Source organism: Vigna unguiculata, chromosome 9 (assembly GCF_037176805.1).
Source record: "Vigna unguiculata cultivar grain cowpea cultivar isolate G323 ecotype 2 chromosome 9, ASM3717680v1, whole genome shotgun sequence".
Lineage (NCBI taxonomy): Eukaryota > Viridiplantae > Streptophyta > Magnoliopsida > Fabales > Fabaceae > Vigna > Vigna unguiculata.
The window spans coordinates 20,912,863-20,929,526 of NC_140800.1; the positions used below are offsets into that span (position 1 = coordinate 20,912,863).

The following is a 16,664-nucleotide window of genomic DNA, read 5'->3' on the forward strand; positions in this document are numbered from 1 at the left end:
TTATTAAATCTCCTTCCGTGTCAAATAAAATATCTTGCTAAAAGAATACATTCTGTGTCAAATAAAATATCTTGTTAAAAGGTAATTATTTTTTTTAATTTTAAACTTTATTCATGACTAATACTTGCAATCAATCTTGTTGTATTTTTACCATTCAAGAATAAACGACTAATATTTTATCCACAAAATACTTGTATTTAAAATAATATGTTGGTCATTCAAAAAGTATCAAATTTGATAACGCTGTCATTGACGCAATCAAATTAATACTACTAAACTATAGCAACGTCAGTATTGCTACGATAGTAGTCAACAAAATAGAAAGGGTAAAGTAACCTAAAGTCGTCTCCCAACGAACACGGAATTGATTTTTGCTCAATTAATTATTGTTGTAGATTTGCAAATTAATCAATGTAAAGTCTCAATTAATTTGTTGGCGTTCTCACTTTTAACCAAAGTACAGTCTCAATTAAAAGTGAGAACTTTTAGATTATCCATAGTAAATTCAATCAAAGTACAGTCTCAATCAAATTTAATTTTACTATGCTTAATCATGTCTATTCTTTTATCTACTTACCAAATAAAAAGCTTAACTAATCAAAGTAAAGTCTCGATTAATTTTCATTAGAGTAAATACCTTTAACCAAAGTAAAGTCTCAATTATTGGTAAAAACTCATTTAATCACATGAAAGTTTCTAAATAAAATCTAAGTAAAGTCTCAATTAAATTTAAAAACCCTTGAACTCATATGATCAACATGCATATAGATTTAAAATCATTACTTTTTACGAGATTCAAAGATAAAACACATAGATGAATTAAAATCTCAACAATAATAAAAAGAACAAAGAAATTAATTCATTCTAACCTCAAAATCCATAATGAAATTACAATGGAATCAACCTAAGAAGTTTAGCAATCCATGGAATACAAAAGAAGAATAGAGAGAAGAAAAGAGAGAGAAAGGAAACGAAATTAGGCACCCCTAAGGGGTCCAAAACTCCGAAGTCCCGAGCTTGTCCTTTCTGCTTCTCCCTTGGTATCTTTATATAAGAATTGGACTGGGCTTTTCTGTTGCTAAAATCTCTCAAATATCTTTTAAAATAAAGATAAAGATAAATATTTAAAAATATTTGGAGAGATATAGACTATTTGACAAATATAATTGGTTGATAATATCAATATCTAATATAATTAAATTAATTAATTAATTAAAGATATATGATAAATTATCACCAATTAGTATTTGTATTAATTTTCCAAATCAACCCTTTGCAATCTCCTTAAATTATCTTCTAAATAATCCAATATCTTCAAGATATATTTGTTTGTTGTGGAACTAAAAAGATTCAAGAAGATCTTGTCATATTTAAAAAGATTTGGTAGTTATTATCTTTTATTATTTTATGATATAATTAAATAAGATAATTATTTAAAAATATCAAATAAAATATCTAAAGATATATTTTCCCAAATTATGTTCTATCATAAAGATAAAGAAAACCGCAAGGTCCAATTTTTCTTTCCTCTCTTCTTGGTTTAGCTAAACTTATTCACTTTTTCAAGCTTTTCTTACGTCTTCATGCAATGTTTGGCTTGGATTTTTGTGCTTTTAATAATTTCTTATTCTTGGATTTATCTTTAAGGTGTCATGAAGCTTTAATCAATTTATTTCCACACCTCCATGAGCTCAACATAGCTACAGCTGCACTAACACACCTCAAAATATCCAAAGAACATTTATGCAACTAAAAAGTTATTTTTAACATGTTTTTATATCTCATGCTCAATAAACCCAATTATAGGAAATCTCAATTAAATCAATCTTTAAACACACAAATTCAATTAAATACCCTGAATTAAACACTGAATGAGGGCAAAAATACGCACTCATCACACAACCATAACAAAGATAATCTTACTCATAATTTAAAAAGTATAAAACATAACCATAACAAAGATAACCCTTCTCATAATTTAATTTTTCTCCTTTTTGACTGTCTTGCTCATCTTGGTAGTTGACATTTGAGCATTTTTTAATTCTTGTGATAATTGATTATCATTGTCAATATCTGAACACAATCTCTTACATGGAGTTACAGAAAATGATGTATTTGGATCATGATTTGTTGATCCACAAAAACTTTCCTACAAAAGTAAAGAATATATATAAGGTCCTATTATATGATGTAATAAAGAGGAAATAAAAATGATATATCAATATACTTACAATACAGGTTTCTGTATCAGCTCCTAAATCATAAATGATATTTTCACTCAATTGTCCACTATGCTGAAATTAGAAGAAGAAATTATTATATTAGATGCACATAATACATATACTAATGGCAGTATAGAATTAAAATAATATTATATATGATATATATTTCATAAAATGTTATGATAGAAATGTGATAGTCATTATACCTGTTCAGGTTGGAGTTGACCTTTAATTTCCTCAATAATTTCAACATCATTAGAAACTTTCATAACTGACATAGATTTGCTCCGTGATTGAACTTTAACCTTAAATGCCAAAGTACACCCTAAAATTACATCTAAATCATTTGGAAAGCATTTAGGATCATCCTCACCAACCTAAAGTTAAAATATGAAGATGTTAGTAAATAGAAATAGTTTTAGTATATTGTAAATATTTATATATAAACAACAAAAGTTAAAAGGTAGGCTAATAACCTCAATCATAGACTTTCTCAAATTTGCAGCTGACATTCCAATAATCGATGCACAATCTTGATCCCAAAGAACAAAGTTAGCATAATCCTTTCTATAACAAACTTGAACTTCCAACTTGTACCTAAAGAGTAAAATTTATTAATAACATTTAATTTCACATGATAGTATTTAAATATGATTTTAAATTAAGTAAGTGATGAAGGATTGACCCCAACCAAGGATGGAGGCACATGCTTAAGAAGACTAAGCATGTTTAGAAAGGAAGTTCACTAATCTTTCATCCCTTTCATTTGTGGTTATTTTTGATTCCCTAAGTTGACTTAGTTGAATCAACTTTAGTTGACTTGTTGACTTTTGACTAGGGTTGACTTGTTGACTATAGTTGACTTGACTTAAGCCAACATGCTAATCTATGTTTATTTGCTTTGTAGGTTAATTAGGAGTAAGAAAGCAATGCTAGGTGGCGCATGGTGATTGGGTAGCATAAATGATGTGGAGGAGAGAGTAAAGCAAAGGCATAAAGCATAAAGTAAAAGCCATAAAGCAAGTGTACCTATGTACCTTTGGTCTCCTTTGTTTTTAGCACACTTTGGCCACTTTTTGGAGACATATGAGACACATTCTTTGTCTCCTTTTGTGCTAGAACGAAATTAGCCTTGCACACACCATAGCTAGCTCTTTTGTCTCTCATTTTTTGTAACCTTATTTGACCTAGTTTCTAGAAGCTAGGGTTAGGTTTTTGTAGAGACATCCTTAGGTATCTTTTATTTGCTTAGAGGCCCCTAAACTCTTCTATATAAGGGGTGCTCCTAGACATGTAAAAGGGTTGAACATTTTGAAGTAAAAACACTCTTGTGTCTCAACCATTTGTGAGAGTTTCCTCCCTTGGGAGTGAATACTTTTAAGCCTTATCTTGCATAGCAAGTGGCGGCACACATCCACTCATCTTCAAGGTTGCCATGGCTTCTAGCCTAGCCTTGTAGTGGCGTGCTTCTCACATTTTTACCATTTCTTTCCTTTCCATTTTATGTTTTCTTCTTCCTTTAATTGTTCTTGGTTTTCTATGGTTTATGTGCTTTCCATTTCCTTTTTGTTTTGAATCAATCCATCATCTTCTTCTCTTGAGCTTTGTGAAAGGAGCCTTCACATCTAGATAGCTTGCTATCTTAATGTCCAGTGGGGATTTCGCTTAGCTTTCGTAATCAACTCACACCATATTCAATAATCTTAAAAAGGAACAAGATAATCCTTCATCAGTAATTGTCATAATATATTAATGTACTAACTTGAGAACATGATTGTCATTGTATTTGTCACATTTATTGCACTTGAAAGCACTTACTTGATTAGTTTTTTTGTTACAGTGCGTGCATGCAAAATAACTCCAACCATTATCACCTAAATTAAATTTAATTGTAGTACCCACAGTAACACAAGTCATCTCCTATTAAAATAAGCCAATAGAAAAGTCAGAATAATCTTAATTATTTGAAATCATGTATCATAATTAATATGTACTTCATACACACCTATTTTATGGCATTGATCTCTGAGATACTTTTCACTGTCGCTTTAAACATAAATCTTTCTTGTTTGCTATACTGGGAAGATGTAGGCATTTGAGTTTGATGCTGACTTTGACTAATCTCGAACAAAGGCATTCTACCAAATATCATACAAATAATTATACATTAACATATATATATATATATATATATATATATATATATATAATTATCACCTTTCATTATGTTAATTTGACCCATGTACAATAAATATAAATATAAGAATAAAAATTCACACATACTCTATATATTTCTCCTTGAATTCCCTTATCTCTGGTATATCATCATCCGTAAACAACTTAGACCCATGCCATGAGTTAGATATTGAAACAGACCATGTTCCTAAACATATGTTATAATTCAATAATTATTTAAGTAATTGAAACATTGTTCATATATAAGTGAATGAAACATTGAATTACCTGATGGTGCTTTGATCTTTGCTTGAGTCAAAATGACTATTGTTGTATCAGAATTTTGTTTTTCGTTCCAATGGCTTAAAAATTTGGTTGCATAGTTATCCCATAGGGTGCATCCAATTACACTACCACTACAAATTCATGAAGTAAACCACATTAAATAATTATTGTTGCAGCTCCAATTTCTGAAAAACCTAATATTAATTACCTTAGATCCATGACATTAAAGAACACACAGTTTGAGTCGAGTCTATTTTTAACATTGTCCACAGCCCCAATTATATCTTAGAATCATGACACCAAACTCATTAGTTAGCATAACATAATCATGTTTAGAGTAATGGGTAATAAGTAGAGAAATATAATATAGGCTTACCAATCAAGATATCAGTAGTAGAGTAGGTTCCATCTACAATTTCCTTTATACTTTTGAAATTGTACACTCTGATAGGCACATTTGCAATTTTTGCGGCTTAATAACTGTTGCACCAATGAACATTAATTTATAGGGGTGTTCACACACTCTATATTGTCATTGGTTCTTTAGGATTTTGAAATTGTGCATAACATAAGTTTGACCCTCGATCAATTTATCCTCCCACAGCCCTACATCTTCCTTCTTAACAAAAGCAGGTATGACATTACCCTACATGCATCATAGTAGTGATTGTGAATAATACATAATACATAAATAATATCAGTATTATTACTATTATTTCAATTTTGACACAAGATTATACTTTAATTACTTACAATTTTATTATTTGGATTGTAGTATTTAGATACACATTTAACTTTTATATACTACGAGATTATATTTTATTTACTTGCATTTTTATTTACTTTGTTGTTGGTTTGTCTTTACATCTGAGTAATTAGTTGAATCCAAAAAAGTAGTTACTAAAATTAGTAAAATAATAAAACTAAAATGTAGTTTTTTTTATTATAAATAATCATTTAAATTTAAAAAATAAGAATTAGTATTAGTATTAATAATAACATAATAATAATAATTATTATTATTTTTATTTTAAATAATATTAGTGTTATTATTATTATATTAATATCAATCTTAGTGTTATTATTTGAATTGTAGTATTTAGATACACATTTTATTTTTATCTATTAGGATTATATATTAATTACTTGCATTTTTATTTGTTTTGTTATTGATTTATCTTTACATCCGAGTAATTAGTTGAATTAGAAAAATTAGTTACTAAAATTAGTAAAATAATAGAACTAAAGACAAATTTTTTTATTATCAATAATCATCTAAATGCAAAAAATAATAATTAAGAGAATATAATTGGAAAAACAAAATAGGAGACCATGTATTTTTATCAATACAGGATATTATTATTTTAGTTAGACACCCATTTTATTTATATTTACTACATAATCATGTTCCAACTACTTGCACTTTTTTTGTTCCTTTTTTTGTTGATTTATCATTACATCGGATTAATTAATTAAAAAAAATAGTTATTACTATTATTATATATTATTATTATTATTATGATTAAAGAAGTAATTAGAAAAATTATTAACTATAATATACGAAAATTAATACTTAAATTAGTAGTGAAATTATTAGTATTAGTACTATTATTATTATTTACGGTTATTAGTACTATAATTATCATAAATAATATTAGTATTATTAATATTATTTCTATTTTGACACAAGATTATATTTTTATTATTTGGATTGTAGTATTTAGATACACATCTTATTTTATATACTACGAGATTATATTTTAATTACTTGCATTGTTATTTGCTTTGTTGTTGGTTTGTTTTACATTTGAGTAATTAGTTGAATCCAAAAAAGTAGTTACTAAAATTAGTAAAATAATAAAACTAAAATATAGTTTTTTTATTATAAATAATCATTTAAATTTAAAAAATAATAATTAGCATTAGTATTAATATTAATATAATAATAATAATTATTATTATTATTTGTATTTTTATTTTAAATAATATTAGTGTTATTATTATCATATTAATATCAATCTTAGTGTTATTATTTGAATTATAGTATTTAGATACACATCTTACTTTTATCTATTATGGATTATATATTAATTACTTGCATTTTTATTTGTTTTGTTGTTGATTTATCTTTACATCTGAGTAATTAGTTGAATTAAAAAAAGTAGTTACTAAAATTAGTAAAATAATAGAACTAAAGACTAATTTTTTTTATTATCAATAATAATTTAAATTTAAAACATAATAATTAACAGGATATAATTGTAAAAACAAAATAGGAGACCATGTATCTTTATATATGTACTTGTGTATTATTATTATTATTTTTATTTTTATCAATACGGGATATTATTATTATAGTTAGATACCCATTTTATTGATATTTACCACATGATCATGTTCCAATTACTTGCATTTTTTTTATTCCGTTTGTTGTTGATTTATCATTACATCGAAGCAATTAATTCAAAAAAATAGTTACTATTATTATTATTATTATTATTATTATTATTATTATGAGTAAAGAAGTAATTAGAAAAATTATTAACTATAATATACAAAAATTAATACTTAAATTAGGAGTGAAATTATTAGTATTACTATTAGTATTATTACTATTATATTTTGTTATTGTAAAAATTATTAACATTAGTAGTAATAGTAAAATTATTACAATATTATTATTGTTATTATTATTATTTAAATTGTTTACACCGTTTGACACACTTTTACTTCAATATTAACTTAAATATTATCATAAAATGCATTTAAAATGTCAAATAAACTTAAAAAAATTTGGTAAAAAGGACTAAATCCACACATTTCTAAAGATGAAGGACTAAATTGGTATCAAGTTTCGAAGAGGGACTAATTCCAAAATTCACTGAAACTTGAGGGATCAAAAACATATTTAACCCAATAATTATTGACGTAGACAAACAATGAACAAATCAAATATAGCATTTTAAAAACTAATATATACGCTTAACCACCTCTACAGTAATTTCTTTTAAATAATTGGTCAGTCATAAGTAATTAGGACTTTCTTGTAGTACAATATTTCAATTAGAAAACTTAAAATGTTATCAAATTTAATAAAATAATAATTTGTTCTATTTTTAATTTAAAATGCTTTTTTAAATATGTATTTATGGTTGAATATTTCTCAATGTTTCTATATATTTATATTTTTTATTTTTTAGACAATGATAATTTTACTAATATTTCATTATCTTATTTTTTTTATTATATTATATTTCAATTATGAAACTAAAAAAATTTATCAAAACAATTAAAAAAGATACTTTTTCTTTATTTTGAATTTAAAATACTTTGAAAATGCTTTTGTATTTTTTAATTTTTTCTCATTTTTAAATTTTCTATTTTTTTAATATTTCTCCCTTAAGATTTTTAGAAAACTTGATGTTATTAATATTTTTTCTTATCTTCTTTCTATATCACAAGATTTCAATTAAAACAATTTAAATTTTAATCTAATAAAATAAAATAAATTACTTTTTTATTTTTATTTTTTAGTTTAAAATATTTTTAAAATATTTATCTATTTTTAAATATTAGTTATTTCTATTTTTTAAATTTTAGAAAATGATACTACATTAATATTTTTTTAACTGTTTTTGTTCTATAGCACAGGATTTCAATTAAAAATCATTTAAAACTTATCAAATTATGTTATTAGTGCTTCAAGAAATCTTCCGAACTTCATTCAGGTGGTGGAGGTTGGGGATGAGGACCATACATCGGGGCACCGGCAGCATTCTCCCCTAACTGGCAGAGAGCATCCATATGTTGCTTCTGGGCAGCCTCAGCAGCCTGTCTCGCAGCCTCCATCTGTTACATCACCAGGTGTTGCTGCTCAAGGGAGGCCTCTTGGCGTTGCATAGCCGCCTCATGCTGTTGCAACATGGCGTTGCTCTGTTGCGTCAAAGCTGCAGCCATAGCCTCGATCGCCTTAGCCAGATCTTGCCCATCGCCTTGTGAGGGTGGAGGAGGAGCTATACGAGGGGGTGCCATAACACTGGACACACAAAAAAAAACCATTAGAAACTTAGTTAGGCTAGAAACTCATCTAAACACGACAAAAAGGGCACAACGAAAGCTAAGCAAACACATAGCCCACAGAAACTAAGGAACGAAGGCTCTGATACCATAAAAATGTGACATCCCATTTAAATAGATTAATCTACTAAATAAAACATCTCATATTTATAATAACGAAGAGCAAAGCTAACAGATGAAAAACCATAATCAAGGAATGCGCTTTTACAATCATCCATAGGAGTACTTTAAAGGAATCCTAGGCATACAACCATGCCATAACCAAAACAGAATCTAAAGATTCAACAGTTATGCAAAAGAAAGGCTCCTAGAGCAAGGAATTACAAAGGCACTAGGGCCATAGAACTGCTTCTGAGGGCCACAACAACAGACCCACTAAGATGCACCGCTACCACCATCAAGCCAACCTCCAGAAGTATTTCCATCTGCTCCCACCATAAGGTGATCATCGCAAAAGAGAAATCAAAAAAAGGGCACCCACAAAAAGGAAAGGGTAAGCTTATTATGAAATAACTTTGACATACTACAACAAGCAAGAATTTAAAACAATCCCAAACGTGCAACACAGAAGGTACAAATCATGTTATAACAAGCAAACAGGACACTATGACTCAATTATCCGGATACATATACTAAGATCGGATTCACTGGACGCTTGCACTTATGGTGGCCTCTACTGCTCTACAGAGCCATTGCCAATGGGTTTCACCCTACCACACACAAGGTTAGCCTTTAAGCGTTTAAGGCCATTATCTTGCCAGAGACTAGGGTCTCCCGCTACTTTCACCACTTGGGTCAGTTTGTTCTACAAATTTCATGTCTCTTATACCATAACTGATGAAGGATTGACCCACACCAAGGATGAAGGCACATGCTTAAGAAGACTAAGCATGTTTAGAAAGGAAGTTCACTAATCCTTCATCCCTTTCATTTGTGTTTGTTATTTTTGATTCCCAAAGTTGACTTAGTTGAATCAACTTTAGTTGACTTGTTGACCTTTGACTAGGTTTGACTTGTTGACTATAGTTGACTTGACTTAAGCCAACATGCTAATTTATGTTTATTTGCTTTGTAGGTTAATTAGGAGTAAGAAAGCAATGCTAGGTGGCGCATGGTGATTGGGGAGCATAAATGATGTGGAGGAGAGAGTAAAGCAAAGGCATAAAGCATAAAGTAAAAGGCATGAAGCAAGTGTATCTATGTACCTTTGGTCTCCTTTATTTTTAGCACACTTTGGCCACTTTTTGGAGACATATGAGACACATTATTTATCTCCTTTTGTGCTAGAACGAAATTAGCCTTGCACACACCATAGTTAGGTCTTTTGTCTCTCATTTTTGTAACCTTATTTGACCTAGTTTCTAGAAGCTAGGGTAGGTTTTTGTAGAGACATCCTTAGGTATCTTTTATTTGCTTAGAGGCCCCTAAATTCTTCTATATAAGGGGTCCTCCTAGACATGTAAAAGGGTTGAACATTTTAAAGTAAAAACACTCTTGTGTCTCAACCATTTGAGAGAGTTTCCTCCCTTGGGAGTGAATACTCTTAAGCTTTATCTTGCATAGCAAGTGGTGGCACACATCCACTCATCTTCAAGGTTGCCATGTCTTCTAGCCTAGCCTTGTAGTGGCGTGCTTCTCACATTTTTACCATTTCTTTCCTTTCCATTTTATGTGTTCTTCTTCCTTTAATTATTCTTGGTTTTCTATGGTTTATGTGCTTTCCATTTCCTTTTTGTTTTGAATCAATCCATCATCTTCTTCTCTTGAGCTTTGTGAAATGAACCTTCACATCTAGATAGCTTGCTATCTTAATGTCCAGTGAGGATTTCACTTAGCTTTCTTAATCAACTCACACCATATTCAATAATCTTAAAAAGGAACAAGATAATCCTTCATCAATAACCACCACCTTTATTTCATACATCCAATTCTCATGCCACATTTCCACCATCCAACAATTTCAAGCCATACCTTAATCCAATCATGCCACTTTCATTTCATACAACTTCAATAACACATGCATACTCATAATAACATTCAACCACAACAGTAATAGGGAATAAAAGTGAAATTCACACTGTTCTCGCTTAGGCTAAACGCCTTCGCCTAGGTGACCTCAATGATCTCACCTAAGCTAGGCATTCTCGCCTGAGCGAGACTTGAAACAGAAGCATTGTGAGCACTCTGCGAATCCTCACCTAAGCGAACCCACCTAGCTTGGGCGAGACCGTCCTTCGCCCAAAACGCAGATCCCTCGCCTAGACGAGAATGCGAGCACAATACATCAGGTTTTCCTCGAGAACTCGTTTGGACGAGTCACTCTTGCCCGAATGAGATGATGCGTCGCTCAAAGCAGGAGCCCTCCGCTTGAGCGAGACACTCGAGCAGAACCTGGGCAAGTCTCAGACACTCACGCCTAGGAGAGACGAACTCGTTTAGGCGAGAATGACAGTACTCGCCACTGTTTCACGCATGTAGCAGGAACACACACTCAAGAGAACATACAAAATGCAAGCAAGACAGTTTTCATACCATCCAAAACATCATTCAGCATCTAAAAGCATTCAACAAACCAAAAACAAGGAGAAATACTTTAAATAGTTAAAATACTAGCTTCCCTTACCTTTTTAGGTGCAAGAGAAGGGAGCAGTAACACAAAGAATGTAACCCAGGCACAATAGCTCCACGAGCTAAGATAGTGAGTGAGCTAAAACAGAAACCCCAAGACCCAAAACGAGTATAAGAAGATGAACTCTATCGCAACTAAAGCACCTAACTAGAAAGGGAAAGGAAGGCTATGGCAGCCTTGAGGAGTAACTTACTTGGAGACAGAACAGTTGTATCTAGCTCGAAGATGAAACAATCTATGTGCCCTAGCAAAGCTCTATCTGGAGTCTTGGGGGTTTGAGAGAGGGAGAAAACTTCTGAAAAAGGAGACAAGTGGAACTGTGAGTAGCTGGAAGGGGTATTGGGGTCCCTTTTTGGGCTGGCCTTGGGCCTACGAAAAGACCAGGCCCAATCAAAAATATAAGCTGGAAAAAGGGGGCTCACAATCTCCCTAACAACAAAATTTTTCGTCCCCTAAAAATAAGACTTACCAGAAAAGATGTGGGTATGAACTCCTCATGTCCTCCTCTAGCTCCCAGGTAGAGTCGCCTGTCCTTCGGTCCCAGATGACCTTAACAAGACTGGTGGCTCTTCCCTTCCGCTCTTTAACTTGGCGGTCCTCTATAGCCACTGGTTGTACTTCTACTCAAAGATCTTCCCTGACTTGCAGATCCTCCGCCTCCAACACATGTGACGGGTCAAACACGTACTTTCTCAGTTGGGAGACATGGAAAATTGGGTGGAGATTAGGCAATTGGGGTCGCAATGTTATTTCATAAGCCACAGGTCCTATCCTTCTCAAGATCTGATAAGGACCCAAGAACTTAGGAGACAGCTTCCTTGAGCGGATAGCCATCCCCACACCAGTGGTTCGTGTCACCCTTAAGAACACATGTTCTCCAGCCTCAAACTCTCAGGGTCTTCTCCTCCGATCTGCATATGCTTTCTGTCGACTTTGAGATGCTTGCAACTTGTCTCTCACTAACTGCACCTTCTTCGTGGTCTGTTGCAACAACTCAGGTCCCATAAAAACCGATTCACCATCCTGGTACCAACATAAGGGAATCCTACACCTCCTCCCATATAAAGCTTCATAAGGTGCCATCCCTATACTCGCTTGGTAACTATTGTTATAAGTGAACTCCACCAGCGGTAACACCTCATCCCAACTGCCAAGGAGGTCCAAGATACACGTCCTCAACAAGCCCTCCAAGGACTGAATCACCCTCTCTGATTGGCCATCCGTTTGAGGATGATAGGCAGAACTCATCCTCAGCCTGCTACCCATAGCCTCTTGTAGCGTCTGCCAGAACCTCGAAGTGAACCGGGGGTCTTTGTTAGACACTATGCTACTAGGCACCCCATGAAGTCTCACTATCTCTCGGATGTAGAGCTAGGCCAATTTAGCCATAGACATTCTAAGTTTTAGCTCCAAAAATTGAGCACTCTTCGTCAACCGGTCCACCACCACCCATATAGCATTATGTCCTCTCATGGTGCAAGGCAAGTGGGTAACAAAATCCATAACTATGCTATCCCACTTCCACACCGGAATATCCAAGGGCTGGAGCGTTCCACCAGGTTTCTGATGCTCCACCTTAGCCTTTTGACAAGTCAAACAAGCCAATACGAACTGTGCAACTTCCTTTTTCATGCCTTGCCACCAAAAGTTCTCCTTGAGGTCTTGGTACATCTTAGTCATGCCAGGATGTAGACTCAGACGACTCTTGTGTCCCTCCTCAAGAACCAATCTCCTCATCTCAGCATCATCTCGCACACAGACTCTGCCTCTGAACCTCAACACACCATCACTACCCAAGGCAAACTCCTTGGCCTGATCCGATCCCAACAGCTCTTTCACCTTCTGTACACTAACATCCCTTGCTTGCCTTTCCTTGATCAAGCTCAGGAAGTCACTAGATATAACCAAGGTGCTACACCTAATGAATTCCGGCACCAACTCAAATTGTAGCTTCATGTCTCTAAAGCTCTCAAGCAACTCCATCTCTTTTATCATCAAGTGAGCCACATGTACTATCTTCCTACTCAGTGCGTCTGCCACCACATTCACCTTCCCTGGGTGGTAGAGAAGCTCAAAGTCATAGTCCTTCAAGAATTCTATCCACCGCCTTTGCCTCATATTCAACTATTTTTTATTAAAGAGGTACTTCAAGCTCTTGTGATCACTAAACACACGGAACTACGCACCAAATAGGTAGTGCCTACAGATTTTCAAAGCAAAGACCATTGCTGCTAGTTCTAGGTCATGAGTGGGGTAGTTCTTCTCATGAACCTTCAACTGCCTAGAAGCATAGGCCACCACCTTCCTTTCTTGCATCAAGACGCAACCCAGACCCTGATGAAAGGCATCATAGTAAACCACGAAGGGTTTGCTCACATCCAAAATGATCAAAACTGGAGCACTCGTCAACCTCTGCTTAAGCTCTCTGAAGCTCTCTTCACACCTATTAGTCCATGCAAACAGTTGGTCCTTCCTGGTTAGCTATTCAGGGGTGCCACTATCTTGGAGAACCCCTCTATAAACCTCCTGTAGTAGCCAACTAGACCCACGAAACTCCGAATCTCCGTCACTGACTTGGGACACTCCCACTGTACCACAGCCTCCACCTTAGCTGGATCCACAACTATACCCTGAGCTGATATTACGTGCCCCAAGAACTGCACCTCTCTCATCCAAAAGTCACACTTCGATAACTTGGCAAACAACTGCTTCTCCCTCAAGATACCAAGCATTATCCTCAGATGCTCGGCATGCTCCTCATGCGTCCTGGAGTAGATGAGTATGTCATCTATAAAGACCATGACAAACTTATCTAGAAACGGGCAGAAGATCTTGTTCATATAATCCATGAACAAGGCTAGAACATTGGTCACACCAAACGGCATAACCACATACTCGTAGTGCCCATACCTAGATCTAAAAGTAGTCTTCTCCACATCCTCTGCTTTCACCAGAATCTGGTGATAACCCAACCGAAGGTCAATCTTGGAGAACACCGACGCCCCATGTAGTTGATCCATCAAATCATATTCTTGGCAAGTGATACTTATTTTTGATAGTCAGCTTATATAGTTGCCTGTAATCCACACACAATCTCGAGCCGCCATCTTTCTTCTTTACCAACAAAACTGGCGCTCCCCACGGCGACACACTTGGCCGTATAAACTACTTCTCAAGCAATTCCTCTATTTGCTTCTTTAGCTCCGCCAACTCTGCAAGAGCCATCCGATAAGGGGCTATCGACATGGGGCCCGCTCCTGGTACCAAGTCTATGGAGAACTCGACCTCTCTCTTTGGAGGTAAACCTGGTACCTCTTCAAGGAACACATCTTCAAATTCCTTGACCACCGATATCACTGTTATCCTTTCTTCCTTCTCAACCTCCATCCTCGCAAAGATCATATAGCATTGTGCATTGTCTTGGATTTCCTTCATAACCCCATGGGAAGACAACAACTTAGGCTCCTCTGAGTTGGAGAACAACAACTTCTTCTTTCTGCAGTCGATGAGAATGCGATTGGCGAAGAGCCAATCCATCCCCAAGATCACATTTAGCCGTTACAGAGGGAGGCATATAAGATTGACTTTGTATACGCGTCCCTCTACCTCAACTTTACATCTAGCACACACAGTAGAAGTCCTAACCAACCCAGATGTCGGAGTATATACCACGAGATCAAACTGTAGTTCACACACTGGCAGACCCAACTCCCGCACACACGACTCTAACACAAAAGAGTGTGTCGCTCCAGAATCAAAAAGAACACAACAAGCCTTGCCAGACATCACACAACAACCAATGACGAGGTTACCTACACCCGTTGCCTCTGACCCAATCATCGCATAAACCATGCCTGTAGCTTGAGGCCTGCCGCCTCCCTTCCTTTGCTGAGTCTGGCTCGGAGTTTGTGATGGAGGTCGTGCCACTGCCCTCCTCAAAGTAGGACAATCCCTGCCAAAGTGACCCTCCATGCCATAATGGTTGCACTTGCGGAACCCGGATAGTTGCGGGCAAAAACTCTTCACATGCGGTCCTCCGCAATGATGGCACTGGATCCTGCTGGGTGGGGAAGAAAAGCCTATAGACTCCCGTGGCTGTGGATGGGGCCTGGAATAAGGCTTCTTCTTCTCTTCAACTCTTGGCCTGGACTCAGATGGTCTGATAACCCTCTGTTGTGGCTGCTGCTGGGCCTCGACCTCCATTTTAATTCTCTCCATAACCCTGGCCTTTTCCACCAAGGCAGCGAAGTCTTTGATGGAAAGTGGAGCTGCCATCAAGCAAATGTCTCCTCGGAGACCATTCTCAAACTTCCTACAGTGCCACTCCTCATCGAGCGGCATGGTATAGAAGCGTCCCAAATGCTTGAACCTCTCCGCATACTCTGCTACAGACTTGTTTCCTTGCGTCAACTGGAGGAATTCCACCTCCTTTGCGTATCTCACGTTGTATGGGAAGTACTCAGATAAAAACCTCCTATTGAAGGCCTCCTAGATGATCTCCTCCTGCCTTTCTTCCATAACCAGCCTCATGCTGGGCCACCAATGCTTAGCCTCTCCTATGAGCATGTAGAGAATGAAAGCAAGCCTGCTCTCATTGGGGCATCTCTTAGCATCGAAGATGCGCTCCATATCCTTCATTCGTTGGTCCGCCTGGTCGAGACTTGTCTTGCCATCAAACTTGGCGGGTTGGTACTTCAAGAAATCTTCCAAACTCCATTCAGGGGGTGGAGGTTGGGGATGAGGACCATACATCGGGGCACCGGCAGCATTCTCCCCTAACTGGCGGAGAGCATCCATATGTTGCCTCTAGGTAGCCTCAGCAGCCTGTCTCGCAACCGCCATCTGCTACATCACCAGGTGTTGCTGCTCAAGGGAGGCCTCTTGGCGTTGCATAGCCGCCTCATGCTGTTGCAACATGGCATTGCTCTATTGTGTCAAGGTTGCAGCCATAGCCTCGATCGCCCTAGCCAGATCTTGCCCATCGCCTTGTGGGGGTGGAGGAGGAGCTATACGAGCGGGTGTCATAACACTGGACACACAGAAAGAACCATTAGAAACTTGGTTAGGCTAGAAACTCATCTGAACACGACAAGAAGGGCACAACGAAAGCTAAGCAAACACATAGCCCATAGAAACTAAGGAACGAAGGCTCTGATACCATAAAAATGTGACATCCCATTTAAATAGATTAATCTACTAAATAAAACATTTCATATTTATAATAACGAAGAGCAAAGCTAACAGGTGAAAAACCATAATCAAGGAATGCGCTTTTA

The 16,664-nt window shown here is 35.2% G+C and overlaps 2 protein-coding genes across 2 annotated transcripts; both read right to left on the reverse strand.

The window, feature by feature from the left end:
- Positions 1-14,553: 14,553 nt before the first annotated feature.
- Positions 14,554-14,925, reverse strand: LOC114163544 (uncharacterized). The gene has a single exon (XM_028047848.1). It carries the CDS (start codon positions 14,923-14,925, stop codon positions 14,554-14,556), a length of 372 nt encoding a protein of 123 aa, XP_027903649.1.
- Positions 14,926-14,946: 21 nt separating this feature from the next.
- Positions 14,947-16,185, reverse strand: LOC114163545 (uncharacterized). Its single transcript, XM_028047849.2, has 2 exons — positions 15,910-16,185; positions 14,947-15,816 (listed from the first exon to the last, which is right to left on the reverse strand). The coding sequence occupies exons 1-2, from the start codon at positions 16,183-16,185 to the stop codon at positions 14,947-14,949; spliced, it is 1,146 nt and encodes a 381-aa protein (XP_027903650.2).
- Between the last annotated feature and the right edge of the window lie 479 nt (positions 16,186-16,664).

Coding starts and splice junctions, on each gene's coding strand:
- LOC114163544 (XM_028047848.1), bottom strand. CDS start 14,925: ATGGATTGGCTCTTCGCCAATCGCATTCTCATCGACTGCAGAAAGAAG.
- LOC114163545 (XM_028047849.2), bottom strand. CDS start 16,185: ATGGATGCTCTCCGCCAGTTAGGGGAGAATGCTGCCGGTGCCCCGATG. Junction 15,817..15,909: donor GGTGGCCCAGCATGAGGCTG/GTTATGGAAGAA, acceptor AGATACGCAAAG/GAGGTGGAATTCCTCCAGTT.